This window comes from Vipera berus, assembly GCF_964194415.1.
Source record: "Vipera berus genome assembly, chromosome: 2".
In the NCBI taxonomy this organism is placed as follows: domain Eukaryota; kingdom Metazoa; phylum Chordata; class Lepidosauria; order Squamata; family Viperidae; genus Vipera; species Vipera berus.
Window position 1 is genome coordinate 286,108,565 of NC_138203.1, and position 25,046 is coordinate 286,133,610.

A 25,046-nucleotide genomic window follows, 5' to 3' on the forward strand; every position below is an offset into this window, starting at 1 on the left:
GTGAAGAGAAGGACCAGGGGTGACATGACAGCAGTGTTTCAATATTTGAGGGGCTGTCACTGAGAGGAGGTTATCAACCTATTATCCAAAGCACCTGAAGGCCAGACAAGGAATAACGGAAGGAAAATGATCAAGGAGAGATTCAATCTAAAAATAAGGAGAAATCTTTGTTGCTCTTCTCTGCACTTTTTCTAGAGAATGAAAGGAGAGTGTGCTCTTTATACCATTGAAGGGTAGACAGAATTTGAATCTAATAAGTAAATTTGTTCCTCTTACTTGAGTTGGTGGTTCAACCACTGTTTTGGCTGCACCACAAAGAGCAGACAACTCCACTGGAGTCTTCCCTGTGAGGAAAAACAGAATTTTAAAAAACATAATAACATAGGAAGAGATATTTTACAGAAGAGGAGAGAATTTGGCACTTTCTGGAGAATGGAGGACCTTTGCTTACCTCCCAAGGTGTCCAGACTTGGATCTTCCAGAGAAGTGCTCCTCAAAAACAACTCCTGAGGAGGATTTGATGGATTCCTGCTTCCCTCAGGTTCTCTGATGTCCATTGTGAAGGACTTGAAATAGGAGACAGGAGAAAAGAAGAATCAGTGGACAACACATAACACAAAGTGGATTCTTGAAAGCCTCCAATGTTCATCAGTGAAGCTGGAAAGTAAGAAAGGAATGTCAATTTTTTAAAACGGGTAATGAAACAATGTCCTACAAGAATTAATGAAACATCTCCTCATATTATGACTTCCAGAAACCTGGTAGGGAGATGTCTATGGAGATTCTCAGTCATCCAGGTCATGGTTGTCCCAAAGATGGTTTTTCAAGAGGCAACTGGTCTTTCTCCCCCCCCCTTTTAAGACGTTTAGCTTCTCATCCAAGAAGGTTCCTCAGCTCTGATTGGTTGGTGGGAAGAATCACTGAGGTCACATGGAGGTCTGTCTCCTCAAGGTCACCTGAGTAGTGCAAATGGGTGTAGAGCTTTCTTGGAACTGCTGAAAGGACTGTGTTGTAGACTGGAGATAAATGAATTCATATCCCTCCCCTCTATTGAGAGAGGGCTGTTCAACATCATCTATCTCCAGTGTAATACAAAGTCCTTTCAGCAGTTCTAAGAAGGCTTCACACCCATTTGCACCACTCAGGTGACGCTGAGGAACAAGGATAAATCTCCAAGTGGCTTCAACAACTCTCTAAAAGAGTGCAAATGATCAGCTGTCTACAAGGAGTATAAACCCTTCCATTCCCACTATCCAGTCAGACCTGAAGAAGCTTCTTGAATGAGAAGCGAAACATCTTCAAAGAAAAACAAGAAAGTCCAGTTCCCTCATGAAAAAAGCACCTTTGGGACTCTGGTAGAGAGGGGTGAAGAATTCAACCACATTCTTTATTCCAGTCAACCCCTTCTGGACTCCCAAAGTGAAGGTCTCTCACCTGCTCCTTCTGCTCCCCTGCCTGGCTCAAGAGGAGGCCTTCCACCAGGGCCACCGCCTGGGAGCTGGTCTCTGCTCCACACTCCCGCACCCAGTTCTCTATCTTCAGGGGCAGAAGGGCCAGAAACTGCTCCAGAACAACCAGGTCCAGCATCTGGGCTTTGGTGTGCTTTTCTGCTTTGAACCATCGATTACAAAAGTCATGGAGTCGGCTGCAAAGTCCTCGGGGATCCTCAGAAGCCTGATATCGGACGCTCCTGAAGTTCCAGGACTGAACTTCTGAAGGGACGATGGTGTCTTCTTCCAGCATCTTCTGCCCACTTCTTGTCCAGGTCTCCTCACAGCTCCCAGGCCGAACAGCTGAAAGGCCTTTTCCAGTTCCCTCACTTGCTAAAGGTTGGTTCTCCATTCTTTCTCTGTCCTGTAACGCAACACCAAATGTGTCCACGGACTCCTATGTGAATCTCCAAGCAACTTTTCATTCAAAGGACTGTTTCTCTTGCTGCAGCTGTGTGATAGTTAGACATTCAGCCCTCTTTAACCAAATGATCATTTTATCTATACATGATGAGTACTAATGGCTTCGTTTGTGTCTCTAAGGTGGAAAAGAAAATAAATTCAGAACAGAACCGAATAATATTTCGAGGACTTGTAATCCAACCCTAATCTAATCAAGGAGAGAAGCAATCTAGAACTAAAGAGAAATTTCTTCACAGTTAGGACAATTAATCAATGGAATGACTTGCCTCCAGAAGTTGTGAATGCTCCAACACTGGAAGTTTTAAAGAAGAGACTAGACCACCATTTGTCTGAAATGATATAGGGTTTCCTGTCTGAGCAGGGGGTTGGACTAGAAGACCTCCAATGTTCTGTTCTATTCTACTCTACTCTACTCTACTCTACTCTACTCTACTCTACTCTACTCTACTCTACTCTACTCTATTCTATTCTATTCTATTCTATTCTATTCTATTCATGCTGAATAAATGTATTTGGAGCATTATATATAGGTTGGGTCTCCATTCTTTCTCTGTCCTGTAACACAATGCCAAATGGGTCCAAGGACTCTTATGTGAATCTCCAAGCAAGTTTTCATTCAAAGGACTGTTTCTCTTGCTACAGCTGTGGTGAAAGTTGGACATTCAGCCCTCTTTAGCCAAGAGATCATTTTATCTATACATGCGGACAAATGGCTTCCAGTTTATGTCTCTAAGATGGAAAAGGAAATAAATTCAGAACAAAATCGAATAATAGAGTTGGAAGAGACCTTGGAGGTCTTCTAATTCAACCCTAATCTAATCAAGGAGAGAAGAAATCTAGAATTAAGGAGAAATTTCCCGACAGAATAATTAATCAATGGAATGACTTGCCTCCAGAAGTTGTGAATTTTCCAACACTGGAAGTTTTTATGAAGAGGCTGGACAATCATTTGTCTGAAATGATATACGGTTTCCTGCCTGAGCAGGGGGTTGGACTAGAAGACCTCCAAGGTCCCTTCCAACTATATTCTATTCTATTCTATTCTATTCTATTCTATTCTATTCTATTCTATTCTATTCTATTCTATTCTATTCTATTCCATTCCATTCCATTCCATTCCATTCCATTCCATTCCATTCCATTCCATTCCATTCCATTCCATTCTTCGAATGCTGAAGAAATATATTTGGAGCATTTTGTATTTCTTTTTTTTTTCCACAAGGAAGGTCTTGCTTTTAAAAAAAATTAACCTACATTCACCTCCAAGCAGGGTTCACACAACATGTCAAAACTCTAAACAAGGTTGACTCAGCCTTCCATCCTTCTGAGGTAGGTAAAATGAGGACCCAGATTGTTGGGGGCAATAAGCTGAGTTTGTAATAATGCCGCTTGGGGGGGGGGCGAAAGCCCTAATAAGCAGGCATATACATAGAACGAAGGCTATTGCTAAGCACATTGATTTGTGCTTCTTAGATTGTAAGCCGCCCTGAGTCTTCGGAGAAGGGTGGGATATAAATGGGATTTTAAAAAAAATTAGCTAGCCATGGAATCTCAGTTCACTTCAAATGAAAGGCAAGAACATGATCCTGGCTTAGGATGCTCCATTACGCTTTTTCAGGACTGACTTTTGGGGAGCCAAGCCAGACTCTTACATGCAGGCAGGTTCACACAACATGCCCTGAAGCCCCAAAGGGTCAGCCAAAGGGAGGAGCCAACTTCACCCCCAAACAGGGTCTGGAGATACTGTCCTGCTTCACTCCCCCTCCCAAGACAGGTTTCATTGCGAAGGATTTGGCTCTCTCTTGAGCCTCATCCAGCAGCTAGTGCGAATTCGGACCGATCTGGGCCGTCTCCTGTCTTGCAAGGCTTTTCTTATCTCTTGCTCGAGATTTGCAAGGCAAATCTTCCTTCTTCTCTCCCCACCCCTTCCCCACCTTCAGCTGTTCCCAGAAAAGCAGGCGGGAAGGACTTCCCCATTCCCTATTCCATTTCCTGGGAATCCTGAGACTCGTTGGGGAGGGCGCAACAAGGCTGGTCTGCTCCCCTGCTTCCCCCTCCCCCCAATGGCCTGTTGGGTGCATGGAAAGGGGGGGGGCAGCAAGGGAACATGGGATTTGGGCTCTCCCACTCTTGGGACTCAGAAGACTGAACTTGGATAAGGACTCGACATGTGTCCCTCCTTCCTCCAGGATGAGGACCCTCCGCCTCCCTTGCATGGGATGAGAGAACCCCCCCCCCTTCTCCTCCCTTAGGACCACATCTGGCTGTCGCCCCTGCAAGACATTCCCGAGCCTTTTTTTTTTACCTGCAGCAAAGATCAGAAGGCGATCGAGAGAGAGTGCAGTGTCCTAGAGAGGCAAAGCTTTGTGATGTCATTCTCTCCTCCTCCTCTGGAAAGCTAACTGTGGCCTTCGCCTCTAGCAGCTCAATGGAGAAGCGCACTGTATTCCGTTCCTTGGCAGAGGGAGCCCCCTGTTGGATGCCTTGTGCAACACAGGTGCTCAAGGTAGAGAAGAAAGGCTGCATTTTCTGAGAGGCAGTCATGTCTTTTCCAAAGGCGCCTTGTAGCCCCCCCCCTTTCCTTTTTTATATACAGGTTGTTACGATGGGACGAAATATGGGGATAAGGAAAATCATTAAAATTGCTAGGCTGTAAACGTATAATGAATACTTAACGTGTTGCTGTTCGTATTGCTTGAAAATCAAATTTAGATCTTCTGAACAGAACTAGTGTTTGAAAGATAGGAGTTTCAATAAAAGGACTATGGAGATTCTCAGTCATCCAGGCCATAGTTGTCCCAAAGATCCCTTTTCATGAGGCAACTGGACTTTCTTGTTTTTCTTTGAAGACATTTTGCTTCTCTTCCAAGAAGCTTCTTCAGCTCTGAGTGGATGGTGGGGAATGGAAGGATTTATACTCCCTGCAGACAGCTGGGTATTTGCATTCTTTTAGAGAGTTGTTGAGGCCACTTGGAGGTTTATCTGTGTGGTCAAATGCAGTGCAAATGGGTACGGAGCCTTCTTGGAACTGTTGAATCCTTCCATTCCCCGCCATCCAGTAGTGTAAAAGCATCTTTGGGATTTCAATAAAGGAGAATATTTCTAGCTCAGGGTTGCAATGAGGGGTCCCTGACGCTCTCCAAGCTTGCTTGTTTTCTTGCAGACATTCCATTACACTTAATTAGGTAATATCATGCGTGCTAGTTCAGTGCTAGGTTAATATTAGCACTGATGATGTTGCAGGATCCAATCGGAGTCGGTCACAGGAACCAGAGTTTCTTTCTTCCAAGCTTTCAGAGTTGTTCTGGAGCCCATTTTCAGAGGACTTCTCTGGTTAGAGAAAAGTTTCCCGAAGATGGGCTCCAGCATGAATCTGAAAGCTCAGAAGAGAAAACCTCAGGTCCCGGTGACCAACTCAGATTGGATCCTGCAACATCATCCTGGGACTCATAGATTTGCCTTCATTACTGATTATGTTACCTAGTTCGAGTAATGAAACGTCTGCAAGAAAACAACCAAGCTCAGAGAGCATCACACACCCCATCAGTTAGGAGTTTGCTGTCCTCAAAGGCCAGGTGCAATCTCAAGAGAAGAAAAATTAGTAGCAAATTTGGTATATGCAGATACCTCCTTTTGAAGTCAGGAAGATGAACGTTGTCATTAAAATACATCACTACCCCTTCATGTGTGATCAGATCCCCTTACACATGTTCCCGCTTCTGACCCTGCACATCTCCAGCCTCCTGCAAGACAGGCAACCGAACCAACCAGCTGCCCCAGTGGGTGGTGTCACGGTTCCAATAGATGAAACCCTCAAAAGAACTTTGAGGCGTGATTTTCCTTAAAGAATCTTTTATTTGGGAAACAAAGTATCGGCACTGCAGTTGAACCCAAAAGCTAAATTCCCTTCCCTTGGATACAAAGTTGTTGTTGTTAGTTGCGAAATCGTGTCCAACCCATCACGACCCCATGGACAAGGTTCCTCCAGGCCTTCCTGTCCTCTACCATCTTCTGGACTCCATTGAAGCTCATGCCTACTGCTTCAGTGACTCCATCCAGCCACCTCATTCTCTGTTGTCCCTTTTTTCTCTTGCCCTTAACCTTTCCCAGCGTTAGGCTCTTCTCCAGTGAGTCCTTCCTTCTCATGAGGTGGCCAAAGTATTTGAGTTTCAACTTCAGGATCTGGCCTTCTAAAGAGCAGTCAGGGTTGATCTCCTCTAGGACTGACCGGTTTGATCGCCTTGCAGTCCAAGGGACTCGCAGGAGTCTTCTCCAGCACCATAGTTTAAAGGCTTCAATTCTTTGGCGCTCAGCCTCTCTCATGGTCTAACTTTCACAGCCCGGATACAAAGTAGCAAGTACGATTCCCAAACACACATTCCCCATTTAGCTTAAAGCGCGGGCTTTCTCCCCAGCCAGCCAAAACATTATCAGCTCAGAACCCAGCTTGTCCTTGGGTTCCCGTGGCACAGTTGTTATTATGGCTAACTGAGCTCGCATCCCAATCTCCCCCCTCACCCCATTCTGCAGCAACTAACTCTAAAAGCAAGAAAGCAGGTTAAAAGTAAAAGAGAAAAATGGCTGAATTTTCATCTGTTGTCAAAGCAGGAACATCCCATGTTGGCAGCGTAGACAGATGGGCCACTTCCTAGTGGAGGATCCCGTCTTCCATAGTAGCGCTGGGTTTGGCTAAGCCAAGGATGATTGTGCAATAGGGATGCAGCATGGTAGAAAGTGGGGTTTTGCTGCCTTTTTCTGCAACAAAGGAGACAGCGGCTTTTGTCAAGCATGCAAGACTATAGAAAAGAGAACGAAAGGTGGCAAGCAAGTAACAGGCAATAGGGAGAAAGCAGAGCTGCTTAACTCGTTCTTTGCATCAGCCACCATGAGGATTTCAGGGAACTGAAGTCCACTTATCTTGCGAAAGTTGAAAAATACTGTTCTAGATGCTTGAGGTACTTCTCTGTAAGCAAATAACAACTATGGTAGCCAAATACCCCAGCATTTAAGCTTTCTTTAACATTTATTTCTTTAGAGCCATGGTGGTCCAGTGGTTAGAATGCAATATTGCTGGCTAATCTGTCGAGGTTGCTATTGCTATATGCATCTCTCAGTTCAAGGCACCTCTGGCTGGCTTTCTTTTAAGAGCTGATTCTTTTTTTCCTTAAGCTGATAAGCTACACATTTTCCTGTTTAAATTCATGTGTTCAAAATTGTTCTGTTTACATTTTCTTAGAACATAGAATCCTTAGGGCTTGAAGAAGGATGGAGGTGTTGCAGTCCAAACCCCTGCTCATGGCAGGAGCCTCATACCTTTCCAGTCAAATGGTTGTCCAGTTTATTTTTTAAAACCTCCAGTGATGGAGCACGCACTGATTAATTAATCCACTGATTAATTGTTCTGTCAGAAATCCCAAAGGTGCTTTTTCATCAGGCAACTGGACTACCTTGTTTTTCTTTGAAGACGTTTCACTTCTCCTCCAAGAAGCTTCTTCAGCCCTGACCAGATCGTGGGGAATGGAAGGATTTGTATTTCTTGCAGACAGTTGGTCATTTGCATCCATCCATCCATCCATCCATCCATCCATCCATCCATCCATCCATTTATTTATTTATTTATTTATTTATTTATTTATTTATTTATTTATTATTTAAACTTGTATACCTCCCTATTCCCGTAGGACTCAGGGCGGTTTACAGGGAAAAATTAAAAATACATAACATACAAAGTTAAAATTGATTAAAACTAAGATTAAATTAAGTCCCTGAATTTAAACTAAAACCCCATTAATAAATAATTAAAACCCCTCAGTCTGGGCCAGACAGCTCAAAAAACCAAGTTTTCAAGTCCCTGCGAAATGAGCGAAGGTCAGGGGCAGTCCTAAGCTCCGTGGGAAGTTGGTTGCAAAGGGCAGGCGCGCCCACAGAGAATGCCCTTCCCCTGGGGATAACCCGCCGGCATTCCTTGACGGGCAGTACCCTAAGAAGGCCCTCCCTGTGGGACCGCACAGGACGATGGGAAGTTGATGCCGGCAGCAAGTGTTCCCTTAGATAATCCGGACCCAAGCCATTTAGAGCTTTATAGGTCATTACCAGCACCTTGAATCTCACCCGGAGGGCAACCGGAAGCCAATGCAGCTCACGGAGAAGAGGTGTTACACGGGAGTATCGGGAGACTCCCATAACAACTCACGCAGCTGCATTCTGCACCAGTTGAAGCCTCCGAGTGGTCCTCAAGGGCAGCCCCATGTACAGAGCGTTGCAGTAGTCTAGCCGGGAGGTCACGAGCGCATGGGTGACTGTGCGTAGGGCATCTCGGTCCAGATAGGGCCGCAACTGGCACACCAGACGAAGCTGGGCAAAAGCCCCCCTGGTCACGGCTCCTATATGGTCTTCAAAATTGAGCCGTGAATCCAAGAGGACGCCCAAGTTGCGAGCCCTTGGGTCGTTGGGGTCATCCGGAGGATTATCTGTGTCGTCAGGGTCATTTGAATGGTGCAAATGGATGTGGAGCCTTCTTGGAACTATTGAAAGGACCTTTGTTGATATCATAGAAGAAAAAAAAGCAGCAGCAGCTTCTTGGATGAGAAGTGAAACATCTTCAAAGAAAAACAAGAAAATCAATATTCCTGTTGATGGAATTCCTCCCCATCACAAGCCTCTCACTGATGACTCACACCTGACCCACCACAAGAGTAGAGTAGAGTAGGGTAGGGTAGGGTAGGGTACAATAGAATAGAATCTGGAGGAGACCTTGGAGGTCTTCTAGACCAGCCCACCACTCAAGGAGGAGAACCTATACCATCTCAGACAAGTGACTGTCCAGTCTCTTCTTAAAACCTCCAGTGATGGAGTGCCCACGATTTCTGAAGACAAGCTGGTCCACTGGTTAATTGTACTCACTGTTAGGAACTTTTTCCTTAAATCCAGGTTGCTACTCTCTTTGATCAGTTTCCAACCATTGTTTCTTGTCCTGCCTTCAGGAGCTTTGGAGATAATTTGACTTCTTTGTAGCAGCCTCTCAAATACTGCTATCATGTCACCCCTATTTCTTCTTTTCTTTAGACTAGCCAAAGCCAAGTCCTGCAGTCATTCTTTATATGTTTTAGTCTCCAGACCTCTTAGTTGCTCTTCTCTGACCCTCTCTTGAGACACTCACACCTGAAGCCATTATAAACACCTAATCCTGACATCCCCTAAACTCCGCTGAAGATGTTACCTGGCCTGGTAACGAAATGTTCAGAAACCAACTCACTAGCTTGGAGAACAAACCTTCACCCTCATATTACACCTAAGCTACCGATATTTGCCACTATTGCAGAAATGAAAGTGTTGACAGCCCTTGTAATTAATATTCAATGATGGAGATGTAAATTAAGCGGCAAAAAGAGCAAAGTCAAAGGCCAGAGTCATAGTTATGTAACTGCTAGGTGCTTCTAGTGGCCAATAAATTTAGAGATGCAAAAAGTGAAGGGTGCAAAGTGGGTCTTCCAAAAAAGATTATATTCAGGGCTCTGTATGGACAAATGCTCAACATTATTCAAAAAAACCAATTCTAGTTATTTTTCTCCACTCCCATCAGAATTGTCGTTCCTTCTTATCTTCCCTTCATTCCCTAACATTTCATTTCTCCACAAATAGCTCAAGAGTCCCAAATTTCTGACAATTTGTTTATACGGTTCTTTTCTGTGCTCATAAAGGGACTGACGTTGAGTACACCCCTTTCCACACACCAGACAAATGTATTTTTCTCAGTGTGGCTCCTTTGATGGGAAGTGAGGGAACTTGACATAGTGAAACATCTTCCACACTCCAAGCATTTATACGGTTTCTCCCCAGTGTGCATTCTGTTATGTACAATATATTGATATTTTTGTCTGAAGCTTTTTGCACAGTTCTTGCATTTGTAGGGTTTCTCCCCGGTGTGGATCATTTTGTGAGCATTAAGAGAACTTGAAGCTCTGAAGCTCTTTCCACACTCCGGGCATTTATATGGTTTTTCTCCGGTATGGATTCTTTTATGGGAAGTGAGGGAACTTGAATTAGTGAAGCATTTTCCACACTCCGTACATTTATATGGTTTCTCTCCAGTGTGGTTTCGGTTATGTACAGTATACTGATATTTTTGACTGAAGGTCTTTCCACACTTGGGACATTCATATGGCTTCTCCCCTGTGTGAATCCTATAATGGGAAGTGAGACTTTGTGGAAAACGGTAACTCTTTCCACACTGCCAGCATTTGTATGGTTTTTCTCCTGTGTGGATCCTTTTATGGGAAGTAAGATAATTTGAGTCTCTGAAGCTTTTTCCACAATCCAGGCATTTAAATGGTTTCTCTCCTTGTATTCTCTGAGGCAAAGTAACCGAGGAGGTCCTTCGGAAATGTTTTTCATGTTCATGTGGTTTCTCTATCACGTGGCTTCCGCAACCGTTGTATAATCCTGATTCGTCTGCGGGTATTTTTCCACACTCTGGCCAAGCCTCTTTTCCTGACTGATCATCTTTGCCCGAAAAGTCACTGACAGCTACTTGTGGTGAAGTAGAGCATTTCTCTAGCTTCCCCTTTAATTGTTTTTCCTCAGAACTTTGCTTTCCAAAAAATATCTCTGTGTCTTTCAAGGTGCCTTTTGGCAATAGTGCTGCCACTTCTTGGCCCATCATCTCCCATTCATCACCTGCTTGGAGCAGAAAAAAAGGGAAAAAAAGAAAAGTTGACATAAAGTGAGATGCAAACAGGATCAAGCCCCCTCATTGTTGCATCTCTTATTTGAACATTAATTATGCCCCCACCCTCTCAAAACCTCTTCCTTTTAGCTCTTTTTGTGATTCTTCTGCCTGTGTCTATCAGGGTATGTTCAAAACATGGGGCAATGCCTCGTACCGGTGTCAGGTCCCCAAAGAATATTATTGTTTCCTTATGCCTATTCCTGAATGTGTAACTTTTCTTTCTGGCCTGCCATTCTGTTGGGAGGGAGATATTTTGCACTGTCCTGCTATGGTGCCCTTCCCCCAGGGGATGAAATGTATCACCCTTATCTGAGAGATGGTTGCGCTTGGAGCCAGAAGGAAATGAAAGCGAGAGAGACCTTGAAAGAACACACCAAAGAACCCAGTTACCAAAACACTATTCCACCTGTAGATTGGCTGGAATTCAAATGAAACACTGGGACTCTGGAGGGAGGAGCATCGAGTGATGCTTTTATTATATTGCTTTCGTGGGTTTTCCTCAGACCTCACCTTGTTTTCCCTGCTATCACTAGCCCCTAATAGTGCCTTTTGAGACAATGCCTGTTTCAAGAGTTCTGCTTTATTGGGTGGCTTAGCTGAGGCAGCTCCTTACAATTGGGTTGCTATAAGACCTGACGTTGGGGTCTCTCTTGTCCTCCATGCTGCAGAATAAAAAACCTGAGGGGTTCTGCTCTCTGAGCTTGCTTGTTTGCTTGCAGACATTTCATTACTCAAACTAGATAACATCATCAGTGCTAATAAGGAGTAGGGTTTGTTCTCACTATTTACTGACACTGATGGTGTTACCCATTTTGTGTAATGAAACATCTGTAAGAAAACAACCAAGCTCAAGGATCCCTCATTTCAACCATGAGATACAAATATTCTCCTTTATTAAAATTATTTAGACCAGGAGTCCCCAACCTGTGGTCCGTGGCCCACAACTGTGAGTGGCTAGCCAGTGTGCATATGTGTGTGTGTGTGTGTGTGTGTGTATGCAACCTCACCCTCCCACTCCTGCTGGCATCACCATGAGCATTGAGTGGCTGCTAGTGTGGCCATGAGCGCCATGGGGGTCCTAACATCACCGCAAGCATCACACAGGCCTTAGCCTCGCCGTGTCACACGAGCACTAACAACGCTGTTAAAATATTGCACAGGCCTTAGTGTCATTGTGAGCATTGTGCATGTTCGCGGCCCCATTCACGTGCGCATGACCTTATAAAGACACCTGCCCCTCCCTTTCCCTCCAGGCCGCCAACCCAGAAAAGTTGGGGACCTCTAATTTAGACTTTTGTGATCGTAATCCAAACTGACGCCAGCGACGTTGCAGTTGGAGTTGTATTACTGCAAAAGAACAAAAGTGGAGTCCTACAACGCTGCACCTACACCTCCAAAAAATTCACTGAAAGCGAGAGGAGATGGGCAATTGGGAGAAGGAGGCCCTTGCCATTAGGTGGAGCCTGTTAAACTGGCGACACTATTTAGAGGGGAGCAAGGTGCCATTTGAAGTATGGACAGATCACAAAAACCTAGAGGCACTCAAGACCCCTGCAAACTGTCCCCAAAACAAGTGCAGTGGGCACAGTACTTTAATAGTTTCAACTTCACTTTCCGGGAGGGAAAAACTTCTTAGTTGATGCGCTCTCCTGATTGCCCCAGTACAAAAGCGAATGCGAAGAGGACAACGAGGCAATTATCCCCAGTTCACAACCTGCAGCACAACTCACACCTCACAGAACCCCTAATCCTGATGACCCAAGAGCGAAGAAGATAAAACGAGAGCTCCTCACCGATCAATGGTTCAAAGATAATCAAACCTCCCTAACATACAGGAATGATTTGGCATACAAGGGGGGGAAACTGTATCTACCTGAAGTCCTCTGTCTCAATGCTCTCAAACATAGCCATGATGTAAAACAGGCTGGACACTTCAGATATTTAAAAACTCTAGAATCTAAAGAATTCCAGGGAAAACCCCTGGGTTACTGCAGTTAGTGGCAGACCCTTCTCAACCATGGGAAGAAATAGCTATGGACTTTATTGTAGACCTACCCAAAAGTAGGGGAAATACTGTCATCTGGACTGTGATAGACCTGTTTTCGAAGCAGGCTCATTTTATCGCCTGCAAAGGACTCCCATTTGCCCAACGACTGACTAAATTGTTCCTGAAACATATCTACCAACTGCATGGCGCCCCTAAGCGAATAATTTCAGATAGAGGAGTGCAGTTCACAGCGAAATTTTGGAGGAGTTTCCTTAAATTAATTGGATCATTTCAAGGCTTATCATCTGCTTTTCATCCAGCTACCAATGGGGCTGCAGAATCCGCTAACAAAATAGTGGAGCAGTATCTCAGATGCCATGTTTCCTACCAACAGACAAACTGGACTGACCTCCCTTTCGCCGAGGTGGCCTCCAATAATTCTGCTCACAGCAGCACCGGCTACACATCTTTCAGAGTAGCCACAGGAAAAGAGTTCAGAGATCATCAACCCTGTCACAGTAGAATTAAAACTCCCTAGGCTTTTAGGGAAAGTTCACCCTGTCTTCCATTGCAGCCTACTGAAACCTTTTCGGGATTCCAACTTAAGACCTTCCCCTAAGAAGGCACCCGGGCCCCTCATAGTAGCGGGTCAGAGACACTATGAATTGAAAGGCATTCTTGACTCTAGAATCTTTAAAGGCAAATTGCAGTACCTAGTACATTGGAAGGGGTACTTGCTGTCTGAAGCTACTTGAGTGAAATCTAGCAATGTGAAGGCTGACTGACTCATCAGAAAGTTTCATGAAAAAAACACCAACAAACCAAGAGATAATCCCTGACATATGCTTTTGTTTGCATTACAGGATGTATCTTTTTTTGTAAGGGGGCAGATGTCATTGCTGCAAACATTGGATGTTTTTGCCCTGACAATGTAAGAGGCAGCCTTTTGCTTTAAACTGTTTTGCTTTGAATCACTGAAGGGGGGGGAATGTTAACCCGGATGTTTTGATAAGATAAACAGAAAGGAAGTGAAACTTCCTATATTAAACTAATTGGAGAATATGATTCATGATGTGTAATTAAGTGAGGGAATTGTGTATGATACGATGTGTTCAGGGGAGGAGAATTCAGATTCTAGCATGCATCCATGAGAGCCGATGCTTTGTTCTCATTATTATAGACTTTTTAGAATAAACAACCATGGAATGTTCTTTGATCTGTCTCATTAGTCAGAACCATGACACCTGCATTTTCCAGGCAGAACTTACAAAAGGAAGCCTTGGAGAAAATTGGGAGAGGGTGGGCGGGTGGGAAGAACCCCTGGAGTGGAAGGTCCCATTACTTGAGAACCTGTCCCATGAGAGAGCCCAATTCTCTAATAGCTAAATCCCTGTGATACTATTAGGACTTCCAAATGCCATCATTACAGATAGAAAAACTATTCAACATAAAGAGCAGTAAAGGAAACATTAGAGGAAACATTCAGGGAGGTTTTAGGAGAAAACCTAACATTTATTGGAAAGGGGGGGGTCAATAACCAGCAGAGACCCCTGAGAAATAAATCCAATTTTAAACTTGTCCATTTTCTTCCTGCCTCAAATATTTCCCATTTTCTCTTCCCAAAATCACATGGTTTTGGGGGGGAGGGAAGAGAGAGAGAGAAAAAAAATATGGGTGGGTGGGTGGATAAATAAATAGATAGGTGGGTGGGTGGCCTGATAGGTGGGTGGATGGATGGATGAATAGGTGGATGGATGGATGGATAAATGGATGATAGGATGAATAAGATAGATGATAGATAGATAGATAGATAGATAGATAGATAGATAGATAGATAGATAGATAGATAGATGATAGATAGATAGATAGATAGATGATAGATAGATAGATAGATGATAGATAGATAGATGATAGATAGAGATAGATAGATAGATAGATAGATAGATAGATAGAAAGATAAATAGATAGATAAATAGGTGGATGAATGGATAGATAGATGGATGATAGGATGAATATGATAGATAAATAGGTAGGTAGGTAGGTAGGTAGGTAGGTAGGTAGGTAGATAGATAGATAGATAGATAGATAGATAGATAGATAGATAGATAGATAGATAGATAGATGATAGATAGATAGATGGATGGATGGATGGATGGATGGATGGATGGATGGGTGGCCTGATAGGTGGGTGGGTGGATGGAGGGAAAGGTGGATGGATGGATGGATAAATGGATGATAGGATGAATTATGATAGATAGATAGATAGATAGATAGATAGATAGATAGATAGCTAGATAGATGATAGATAGATAGATGAATAGGTGGATGGATGGATAGATAGATGGATGATAGGATGAATATGATAGATAGATAGATAGATAGATAGATAGATAGATAGATAGATAGATAGATAGACAGACAGACAGACAGACAGACAACTTCCTTGGAATAGAAAAAGGCTAGATCTCTTCCTGCTTCTTCCCAAGAGATGACATGTCTTTGGAGACCTTTTAATAAGAAATAGCAGATGGCATTTAATTACTAAACTCTCTGACGGGCGAGTAGCAAACTTGCTTACCTAGAGACGCCACATTCCTATAATTTTCCAGCATGACTTCCCAATGGAGCGCTTTTTGGTCAGAATCCAGCTGAGACCACTCCTCCTTGGAGAAATACACAGCCACCTCCTCGAAGGACACAAGACCCTCCTACACAGGGAAACCAAGAACCAAACAGGGTCAAGGAGGATTTGTGAGGTCTATCCCATTACCTACAAATTCCCAAAGCAAAGATATGCACTAAGTTGAATGGCTGTGCTTGGTAGGATTCCAAGGTTTAGGTGAAAAAAATAGATCAAAAGCCTTTGAGTGAAGAAATAGTTCAGGCAAGCTTAATCGATGATTGATGTGGCAAGACTTTCAGTGCCATTCAGTGAAAGTAATTCTACTTTCCTTATGGATCTATCATCTATCTATCTATCTATCTATCTATCTATCTATCTATCTATCTATCTATCTATCTATCTATCTATCTATCATCTCTCTCTCTCAATCAATCAACCAACCAACCAACCAACCAACCAACCAACCAACCAACCAACCAACCAACCAACCAACCAACCAATCATCTCATCTATCATTTGAGTCATTGGCTGAAGCGAGGATGAGAAAGCGGAGAAAAATTCCTGGGATTGAAGAAAATGTTACAAAACAGGATAGTTTGGCCTCCAAATCCAGACACAAGTCAGAGGATTAGAAATTATTTTGCAAGTCAAAAATTCTTTGATTACATGCATAACAATTTTTACTTAAGAGATTTTTCTATTTGGCTACCTTCATTGGATTTTAACCTTCTGCCTTATCTTTTAATTTTTCACTGGTTGTAGACAAGGCTTTTTAAAAATGGTATTACGCCATTTGAGTACTTATTGATTTTTCAACAATCTTGCACAATTCCAGGTCAAAGAATTACAAAAAGAATAGGTGCAGTTTAGCACTTGCTGCCCTTGTGATATTCCTATGTCTTGAAGGACTCAAGTGTGTATGTAAACTAACAGTAGGAAAAGTATATAGAAGAGGAGGGACTTACAGTTAAGTACTGGTCTTAAAAAAGATTTCTTAATATGAATCTCAAGATAGAATTTACAAACCATTATATGCCAACATATAATGTTGAGCTCCGGATGGCCCCCGACCTTCGCTCCTTCTGGCGCGATCTCAAAACTTTCTTTTTCGAACAAGCTGGCCTGGTCTGACGGGATGGGGTTGGGTTTTTATAAATAGTTTTAATTTTAATATGTATTAATTTTATGGGCATAATGTTTAATGGCTTTTTAATTTTTGTATTCTATTTTTATTGTGTATTGCCTTGTGTATTGCCCTGTGTCCTTCGGGAGAAGGGCGGTATACAAATTAAATTATTAAATTATTAAATTATTAAATTAAACAATAGACTTCTCTGGGGGCTAAGGTGACTGAGAGCAACTTGAATCTTCTATTTCCATACCACGCTGCTCAGGAATACAAAAATATCCAAGTCAGGACTTCCGGTGGCTGCGCGGCGCCGGAGACAGCCTTCCCGGGCTGCCCGCGGCTCAGCTGAGTGATTTTCGCCCGAAACAGCGCCGATCAGCTGTTCGGGCGAATTTGAAGCCCCCTCCTCGGGAGAAGAGGAGGGGGTGAGGCCCCAGGTAGGGGTCGAGTTCTCCGGGGCCGCCTGAGCTTGCAGCTTGGGCGGCTGAAGGATCGAACTCCCCCGTAGCCTGGGTCGCTCCCAGCTGGCCAGCGCCTCTGCTCCTGATTTCATGGAGCAGAGCCAGGCGTCTGCGACCACCCCTGCCTGAAGGAAGGACTATGGAATAAAAAGAGCAGGCAGAGCGGTACAAGAGGAAAAGGTGAAGAGGATTATTTTATTTTACTCTCGAGCTTGATGGACTTTTTAAACTTAAAGTGAAAGTGCGTCACAATTGAAAGTAAAAGATGGCGGCTAAACCTCCCCCTAAAACTCTTCGGAGTGCTGGAACTTCTCCGGTGCAACAATCATCATTGCAGGCATTGCATCCTCCGGATGTATTGACATCGAAGGATTTACAAGATGCTCTTGAAAAACATACCCAGGTAATTTTGGAATCAATGGGTGATAAATTTGCACAGATGGAGGAGAAATTGGAGAAGTTGGAGGAGAGAATGGAGGAGAGGATGGAACAGAAGTTCAGTGTGATGAAGGCAGACATTTTGGCTTCAGTGTATAAAGTGGCTGAATGTGTGGAAGATTTGAATGAAAAAGTGGAAGATTTGACTCAAAAGAATGCCATATTAGAAGCAAAAGTATTGGAGAATGAAGATTTAAGAGACAAAATGGATAGAGAATTGAGTCTTGCTCAATATTTCCAGATGCAGTTTGCTATTAGAATCAGAGGTTTAAAGGAGAATATTAAGGAAGATCTAAAGCAGCTGGTTTCTGAGGCTCTCGAAGTGGTATTGAAACAGCCAGCATCTGAAATAAAAGGAGGCATGGATAAAGTGTTTCGTGTGAACTCATGGATTGCTAGACAGAGAAAGTTGCCTAGAGATGTGGTGGTTTATTTTGCAAAAAGGGAAATTAGAGATGAAGTTATACAAGCTGCCTATGATACTAAAGTTGTGATTGCTGATCAAGAAGTTCTGGTTTTAAAAGAAATTCCTCCAAAGATTTTAAGGAGAAGGAAGGATTTTACATTTCTTGTGCAAGAGCTCAAGCAACGAGATATAAGGTTCAGATGGGAGATCCCAGCTGGGTTGATGGTGATGCATGAAGGTAAAAGGTACCGTCTGGTTACTGTGATGCAAGCGCGTGATTTTTACAATAATGTTTTAAAAGCAACCCCATTAACACTTTTGGAAGCTGCAAAGGGATCTGGAGAAGGAGAACATCAAGAGGCTGAAGATGGACAGATAGAGGAGAATGGTGCTGGAGGAGATCAAGTTATAACATCTTTGGATGATCCCAGAGAACAGAGGGTGACGCGTGCTGCTTTAAAACGATCAAAAAAGATAAAAGAACAAGATCAGCAGAAGTCTATGGAACTTTCACAACGTACTTACAGCCAAGTAGTGGGAGGTGGGAAAAGATTTGGGTGAGGAATGTAAAATTTACACAAGCTTGAAATCTAGGAGAGAATTTTTACAAAATGTTTTATAGATGGTATTTAGATCTTAAAACGCTAAGTATGTATCTGAATTATTAGCCTAAATGTTGGAGGTGCGGTGATGAAGACGCAATATATTTTCATATATGGTGGACTTGTAAAAAGGTTAAGGCTTTTCGGATAAAAGTCTGGTGGAACATACAGAAGATTTTTAAACGGAGGGATGTTTGTTGGGAATAATTACAGATGTTACAGTTGTGGACACTAAGTTGATGTTGAATTTAATTACGGCAGCAAGACTTTTGATAGGTTAGTACTGGAAGAAAGAGGAACTGCCGACTATAGAAGAGTGGACTTCAAAGGTTTCCGATCTGGTTGAAATGGCGAAGATTTCGGCCTATTTGAAAGATTACTTGCAAGAACGCTATATTATGGAAGGGAGAAAATGGCTTGAGTTTATCCAGAATAAGTATAGGGTTAAGAAGTTTTATATTTGAATAAGTCTTCTTTCTTTTTTTCTTTTTCTATCTTAGTTTTTTTTATATATATTTAATAGTACTAAGGTTTGTTTTATCCTATATAAGCTAGAGTGATAGATTTTAGAGTTTATGGTTGCTAGTATATGGTTGTTTATGATTGTTTTTTTATATATATACCTTGTATTTAGCTCTGGGAAGTCGGGGGGGAGGGGGGGAGGGGGGAGAGGAAGGGGGGGAGGGGGAAGGGAGGGGGAGGGGGGATTTTTAAGGGAAAAATTGTATGTTAAAACTTTTCAATAAAAAAAAAATATCCAAGTCAGAAGAAGGAATTATATAATCATAGAGTATCAGAGATGGAATGGGCCTTGGAGGTCCAACCATCTGCTCAAGCAGGAGGCCCATACCATTCTGGAGAAATATTTGTCTAATCTCTTCTTGAAAACCTCCAGTGATGGAGCATCCACAGCTTCTGGAGGCAAGCCGTTCCAACGATTAATTGTTCTCACTGTCAGGAAATTCCTCCTTAGTTCTAGGTTGCTTTTCTCCTTGATAATCTTCCATTTGTTACTTTTGTTCTTGCTCTCAGTTGCTTTGGAGAATGGCTTGATCCCCTCTTCGCTGTGACTGCCCTCAAGTATTGGGAAACTGCTGTCATGTCACCCCAATCCTTTTCTTTGCTAGACTAGACATATCTAGTTTCCACAACCATCCATTGTACAGTTTAGCCTCCAAACCTCTGATCATCTTTGTTGCTCTTCTCTACACTTTTCTCCACTAGAGAATGAAAGGAAAGAGTGCTCTGTATACCATTGTGACTTCCTGAAGGAAAGGAAGAATTTGAATCTAATAAGTAAGCCTTTAGTAAGACCACACCTAGAATACTGCATCCAGTTTTGGTCACCATAGTATAAAAAAGACATTGAGACTCTAGAAAAAGTGCAAAGAAGAGCAACAAAAGATAATTAGGGGACTGGAGGCTCAAACATATGAAGAATGGTTACAGGAACTGGGCATGGCTAGTCTAGTGAAGAGACGGATCAGGGGTGACATGATAGCTGTCAGGACCCACCCCAATTCATGTCTTAGGAAAACAAAAACTCTTGGAGTCAGTTCTAGTCCAAAAGGAATTTTTACTAAGACATGTTTGGTTGTGGAAATACAAGACAGGACCTGGTATTGTTTTACATATTGAAAATTTATAAAGAGTTCCCGGTTCAACCCCCCCTTCCCTCAACCCCATTTGGTCAGCCCCCCATCATTTACTTCATGTCATCCCTTTCGTGGGAAAAAGGGAACTTCGGATCTTTTATGGTTATTACCTTCTTCCTTTACAGATTCAAATGGAGACACAGGCCAGATGCCTTCTTCCCTAACCCTCCTCTTTGTTCCCCCAGTTCAAAAGGTTTCCCTTGGTCTTTGAAATAACCTAAGGCAGGCTGAATCCACATCCGCTCCTCCTTCCTCGGGAGATGGCAGAATCCAGGGGGGGGAATAATTTTTTAAACATACATTTATGAATGTGATATAAATGGATTCTGACAATAGCAGTGTTCCAATATTTGAGGGGCTGTCACAGAGAGGAGGGGTCAACCTATTCTCCAACACACCTAAAGGCCAGACAAGGAATAACAGATGGAAACTGATCAAGGAGAGATTCAACCTAGAAAGAAGGAAATTTTTTTGACAGTGAAAACAATCAATCAATGGAACAGTTTGTTTTCAGAAGTTGTGGGAGCTTCATCACTGGAGGCTTTCAAGAAGAGACTGGACTACCATCTCTCAGAAATGATGTAGGGTCTCCTGCTCAGGCGGGGGGTTTTACTAGATGACCTACAAGGTTCCTTCCAACTCTGTTATTCTATTCTATTAGTGAATTTTCTCCTCTTACGTGAGTTGGAGGTTCGACCACTGTTTCAGCTGCACCATACAGAGCAGACAACTCCGCTGAAGTCTTCCCTGTGAGGAAAAAGAGAATTTTTATAAAGCATAATTAATAACATAGGAAACGACATTTTACAGAAGAGGAGAGTGCTTTGGACTTTCTGGAGAATTGAGGACCTTTGATTACCTCCCAAGGCGTCCAGACCTGGATCTTCCAGAGAAATGCTCCTCAAAAAGAACTCCTGAGGAGAATTTGATGGATTCCTGCTTCCCTCAGGATCTCTGATGTCCATTGTGAAAGACTTGAAATAGGAGACAGGAGAAAAGAAAAATTAATGGACATCACACAACACAAAATGGATTCTTGAAAGCCTCCAATGTTCATCAGTGAGGCTGGAAAGTAAGAAAGGAACGTCTGTCACCCATTTTATATAACAGGTAATGAAACAATAACCTACAAGAATTAGTGAAACATCTCCACATATTATGATTTCGAGAAACCCCTAGTATGTCTGTGGAGATTCTCAGTCATTCAGGTCATGGTTGTCCCCAAGATGCTTCTTCATGAGGCAACTAGACTTTCTTGTTTTTCTTTGAAGCCGTTTCACTTCTCATCCAAGAAGCTTCTTCTGGACTGGATGATGGGGAATGGAAGGATTTATATTCCTTGCAGACAGCTGGTCATTTGCATTCTTTTAGAGACGCTGAGGCCACTTGGAGGTTTATCTGTGTCCTCAAGGTCATCTGAGTAGTGCAAATGGGTGTACAGTCTTCTTGGAGCTGCTGAAAAGACTGTATTGTAGACTGGAGACAGATTATGTCATATCCCTCCCCTCTATTGAGATAGGGCTGTTCAACATCATCTATCTCCAGTGTAATACACAATCCTTTCAGCAGTTTCAAGAAGACTCCACACCCATTTGCACCACACAGGTGACAGTGCGGACAGAGATAAACTTCCAAGTGGCCTCAACGACTCTAAAAAAATGCAAACGACCAGCTGTCAGCAAGGAGTAAAAATCCTTCCACTCCCCAGCATCCCATCGGAGCTGAAGAAGCTTCTTCGATGAGAAGCAAAATGTCCCTAAAGAAAAACAAGTCCAGTTGCCTTGTGAAAAAGGCACCTTTGGGACTCTGGTAGGGAGTGGTGAAGAATTTTATTCCAGTCATCCCCTTCTGGGCTCCCAGAGTGAAGGTCTCTCACCTGCTCCTTCTGCTCCCCTGCCTGGCTCAAGAGGAGGCCTTCCACCAGGGCCACCGCCTGGGAGCTGGTCTCTGCTCCACACTCTCGCACCCAGTTCTCCATCTTCAGGGGCAGAAGGGCCAGAAACTGCTCCAGAACAACCAGGTCCAGCATCTGGGCTTTGGTGTGCTTTTCTGCTTTGAACCATCGATTACAAAAGTCATGGAGCCGGCTGCAAAGTCCTCGGGGATCCTCAGAAGCCTGATATCGGACGCTCCTGAAGTTCCAGGACTGAATTTCTGAAGGGACGATGGTGTCTTCTTCCAGCATCTTCTGCCCACTTCTTGCCCAGGTCTCCTCACAGCTCCCAGGCCGAACAGCTGAAAGGCCTTTTTCAATTCCCTCACTTGCTAAAGGTTGGGTCTCCATTCTCTCTCTGTCCTGTAATGCAACTCCAAATGGGTCCAAGGACTCTTATGTGAATCTCCAAGCAACTTTTCATTCAAAGGACTGTTTCTCTTGCTGCAGCGGTGGTGATAGTTAGACGTTCAGCCCTCTTTAGCCGAGAGATATTTTTATCTATAAAATTATATGATGAGTACAAATGTTTCTAAGATAGAAAATAAAATAAATTCACAACAGAACCGAATAATAGAGTTGGAAGGGACCTTGGAGTTCTTCTAATCTAACCCTAAACTAATCAAGGAGAGAAGCAACCTAGAACTAAGGAGAAATTTCTTCACAGTTAGAACAATTAATCAGTGGAAATACTTGCCTCCAGAAGTTGTGAATGCTCCAACAATGGAAGTTTTTAAGAAGAGCCATTTGTCTGAAATGGTATAGGGTTTCCTGCCTGAGTAGGGGGTTGGACTAGAAGACCTCCAAGGTCCCTTCCAACTCTTCTCTTCTGTTTTGTTCCATTCCATTCCACTCCACTCCCCCGTTCTATTCCATTCTCCCCCCACTCAATCAGGAGACCCTATACCTTTTCCTTCAAATAACTGGTCAGTCTCTTCTTAAAAACCTGCAGTGATGGAGCATCTAGAACATCTGAAGGCAAGCCGTTTCACTGGTTAATTGTTCTAATTGTCAGGAAATTTCTCCTTGGTTCTAGGTTGGTTTTCTCCTTGATTAGTTTCCATCCACTGTTTCTTGGTCTGCCTTCTGGTGATTTGGAGAATAGGCTTAGATATTGGAATACTGCTAACATGTCACCCCTAGTCCTTCTTTTGATTAAAATAGACATAACTAATTCCTGAAACCATTCCTTATAAGGTTTAGCTTCCAGCCCCCCCCTCCCCCAATCATCTTTGCTGTCCGTCTCTGCACTCTAGAGTCTCAACATTTTTTATATTGTGGTGACCAAAACCTGATGCAATACTCCAAGTGTGGTCTTAGCAAGGCGTTATAAAGTGGTACTAACACTTCATTTGCTCTTGACTTTATCCCAAGATTTAGAAAGTGGTGGATATAACCACTGAGCAATACTAATCCCCATGGGAGGAAATATTTTTCTGACTTGATTATAGGATTGAAAATGATCTAGAGCAGATACATTACGTGAGTTTTTTCAATGTATGGTTGAAAAAATATGAGATTGACTTCCAACAAGGATTTGCAAGTCTGAATAAATGTATTTGGAGCATTTTCTATTTCTTTTCACAAAGAAAAAAAAAAACTAAACCTACATTCACCTCCAAGCAGGGTTCACACATGTCAAAATTCCAAACAAATTAGCAAACCATGAAACTTCAGTTCACCTCAAATGAAAGGAAAGAACATGACCCTGGCTTAGGATGCTCCATTACCCTTTTTTAGGACTGACTTTTGGGGAGCCAAGCCAGAATCCCAAGACAGGTTTCATTGTGAAGGATTTGGCTCCCTTTTTGAGCCTCATCCAGCACCTAGTGCGAATGCTGACCGATATGGGGTATCTTCTGTCTTGCAAAGCTTTTCTTATTTCTTGCTTGAGATTTGCAAGGCAAATCTTCCTTCTTCTCTCCCCCCCCTTCCCCACCTCCAGCTGTTCCCAAAAAAGCAGGTGGGAAGGACTTCCCCAGTCCCCATCTCTTTCCTGGGAATCCTGAGTTCCGACGAGGAGGGAGCAACAAGGCTGGTCTGGTCCTCTGCTTCCCCTCCCCACCCCGCCTGTTGGGTGCATGGAAAGGGGCTGCTGGGGAGCATGGGATTTGGGCTCTCCCACTCTTGGGACTCAGAAGACTGGATGAGGACTTGGCATGTGTCCCTCCCTCCTCCAGGGCGAGGACCCTCCGCCTCCCTTTGCATGGGAAGAGAGACCCCCCCTTCTCCTCCCTTAGGGCCACATCTGGCTGTCTCCCCTGCAAGACATCCCCGCAGCCCTTTTTTTTTTACCTGCAGCAAAACGCAAAGGGTGATGGAGAAAGAGTGCAGCGTCCTAGAGAGGCTGTGATGTCATTTCCTTCTCTGCTCCTCCTCCGGAAAGCTAGCTGTGTTCCCAGAGGGAGCCCCCTGGTGGATGCCTTGGCAGAGGGAGCCCCCTGGTGGATGCCTTGTGCAACGCAGGTGCTCAAGTTAAGGAGAGGAGAAAGGCTGCATTTTCCGTGAGAGGCTGACGTGTCCTCTCCAAAAGCGTCTTGTTGCCCTCCTTTCTTTTCTATTTTTAAATAGAGGCTGTTACAAAAGGACGAAACATGGAATAAGACATAGAATAACAGAGTTGGAAGGTACCTTGTAGGTCATCTGGTCCAACTCCACCCCCCCCCCCCCACACACACACACCATGGAGACGACACCATTTCTGACAGATGGCAGTCCAGTCCTTTCTTGAAAGCTTCCAATGATGAAGCTCCCACAACTTCTGAAGGCCAGCTGTTCCACTGGTTGATTGTTCTCCCTTGTCAGAAAATTTCTCCTTAAGGCAGTCAATGTATAATGAATACTTAACGTGTTGCTCTTCACATGGCTTGAAAATCAAATTTAGATCTTCTAAACAGAATAAGTGATTGAAAAGTATCAGGTTCAATAAAGGAGAATATTTGTAGCTCAGGACTGTTTTCTTGCAGATGTTTCATTACCCAAACTAGGTAACATCAGTGGTAGATCAGTATTAGCAAAGATGATGTTGCAGGATCCAATTTGAGTCGGTCACCGGAAACAAGTTTTGTCTTCTGAGCTTTAGGACTTGTGCTGGAGCCCATTGTGGGAAGTCAGCCACCCATCCCCAGAGAAGGAAATAGTAAAAGGGCAGAATATTATAGTTCCTCAAAG

General features: G+C 43.4%; 3 protein-coding genes across 3 annotated transcripts in view; 1 reads left to right on the plus strand and 2 right to left on the minus strand.

Moving 5' to 3' along the window:
- Positions 1-4,344, minus strand: part of LOC308661736 (zinc finger protein 18-like) — an 11,726-nt gene extending 7,382 nt beyond the window's left edge. Inside the window, exons 1-4 of the mRNA XM_081316907.1 lie at positions 4,219-4,344; positions 1,435-2,028; positions 452-566; positions 277-344 (exon numbers count right to left, since the gene is read on the minus strand). Of these exons, the coding sequence (XP_081173033.1) occupies positions 277-344; positions 452-566; positions 1,435-1,842 (591 nt within the window). The 5' untranslated portion in view covers positions 1,843-2,028; positions 4,219-4,344. The remainder of the gene's footprint in view (positions 1-276; positions 345-451; positions 567-1,434; positions 2,029-4,218) is intronic.
- The window catches only part of LOC308661729 (zinc finger protein with KRAB and SCAN domains 7-like), a 375,370-nt gene that overhangs the window by 52,913 nt on the left and 297,411 nt on the right, over positions 1-25,046 (plus strand). The window lies entirely within an intron of this gene.
- On the minus strand, positions 5,749-24,194 carry LOC308661737 (zinc finger protein 446-like). The gene is made up of 6 exons (XM_081316908.1): positions 24,171-24,194; positions 21,819-22,376; positions 20,802-20,916; positions 20,622-20,689; positions 15,207-15,336; positions 5,749-10,589 (listed from the first exon to the last, which is right to left on the minus strand). The coding sequence occupies exons 2-6, from the start codon at positions 22,224-22,226 to the stop codon at positions 9,556-9,558; spliced, it is 1,755 nt and encodes a 584-aa protein (XP_081173034.1). The 5' UTR covers positions 22,227-22,376; positions 24,171-24,194; the 3' UTR covers positions 5,749-9,555.

What these genes read in the sequence shown, in the direction of transcription:
- LOC308661737 (XM_081316908.1), bottom strand. Translation starts at nt 22,226, where the DNA reads ATGGAGACCCAACCTTTAGCAAGTGAGGGAATTGAAAAAGGCCTTTCA. An exon ending in AGGTCTGGACGCCTTGGGAG is followed by an intron (nt 20,690 to 20,801) that starts GTAATCAAAGGT and finishes TTTTCCTCACAG; the next exon opens with GGAAGACTTCAGCGGAGTTG. An exon ending in TGGTCGAACCTCCAACTCAC is followed by an intron (nt 15,337 to 20,621) that starts GTAAGAGGAGAA and finishes TTCCCTGTGTAG; the next exon opens with GAGGGTCTTGTGTCCTTCGA.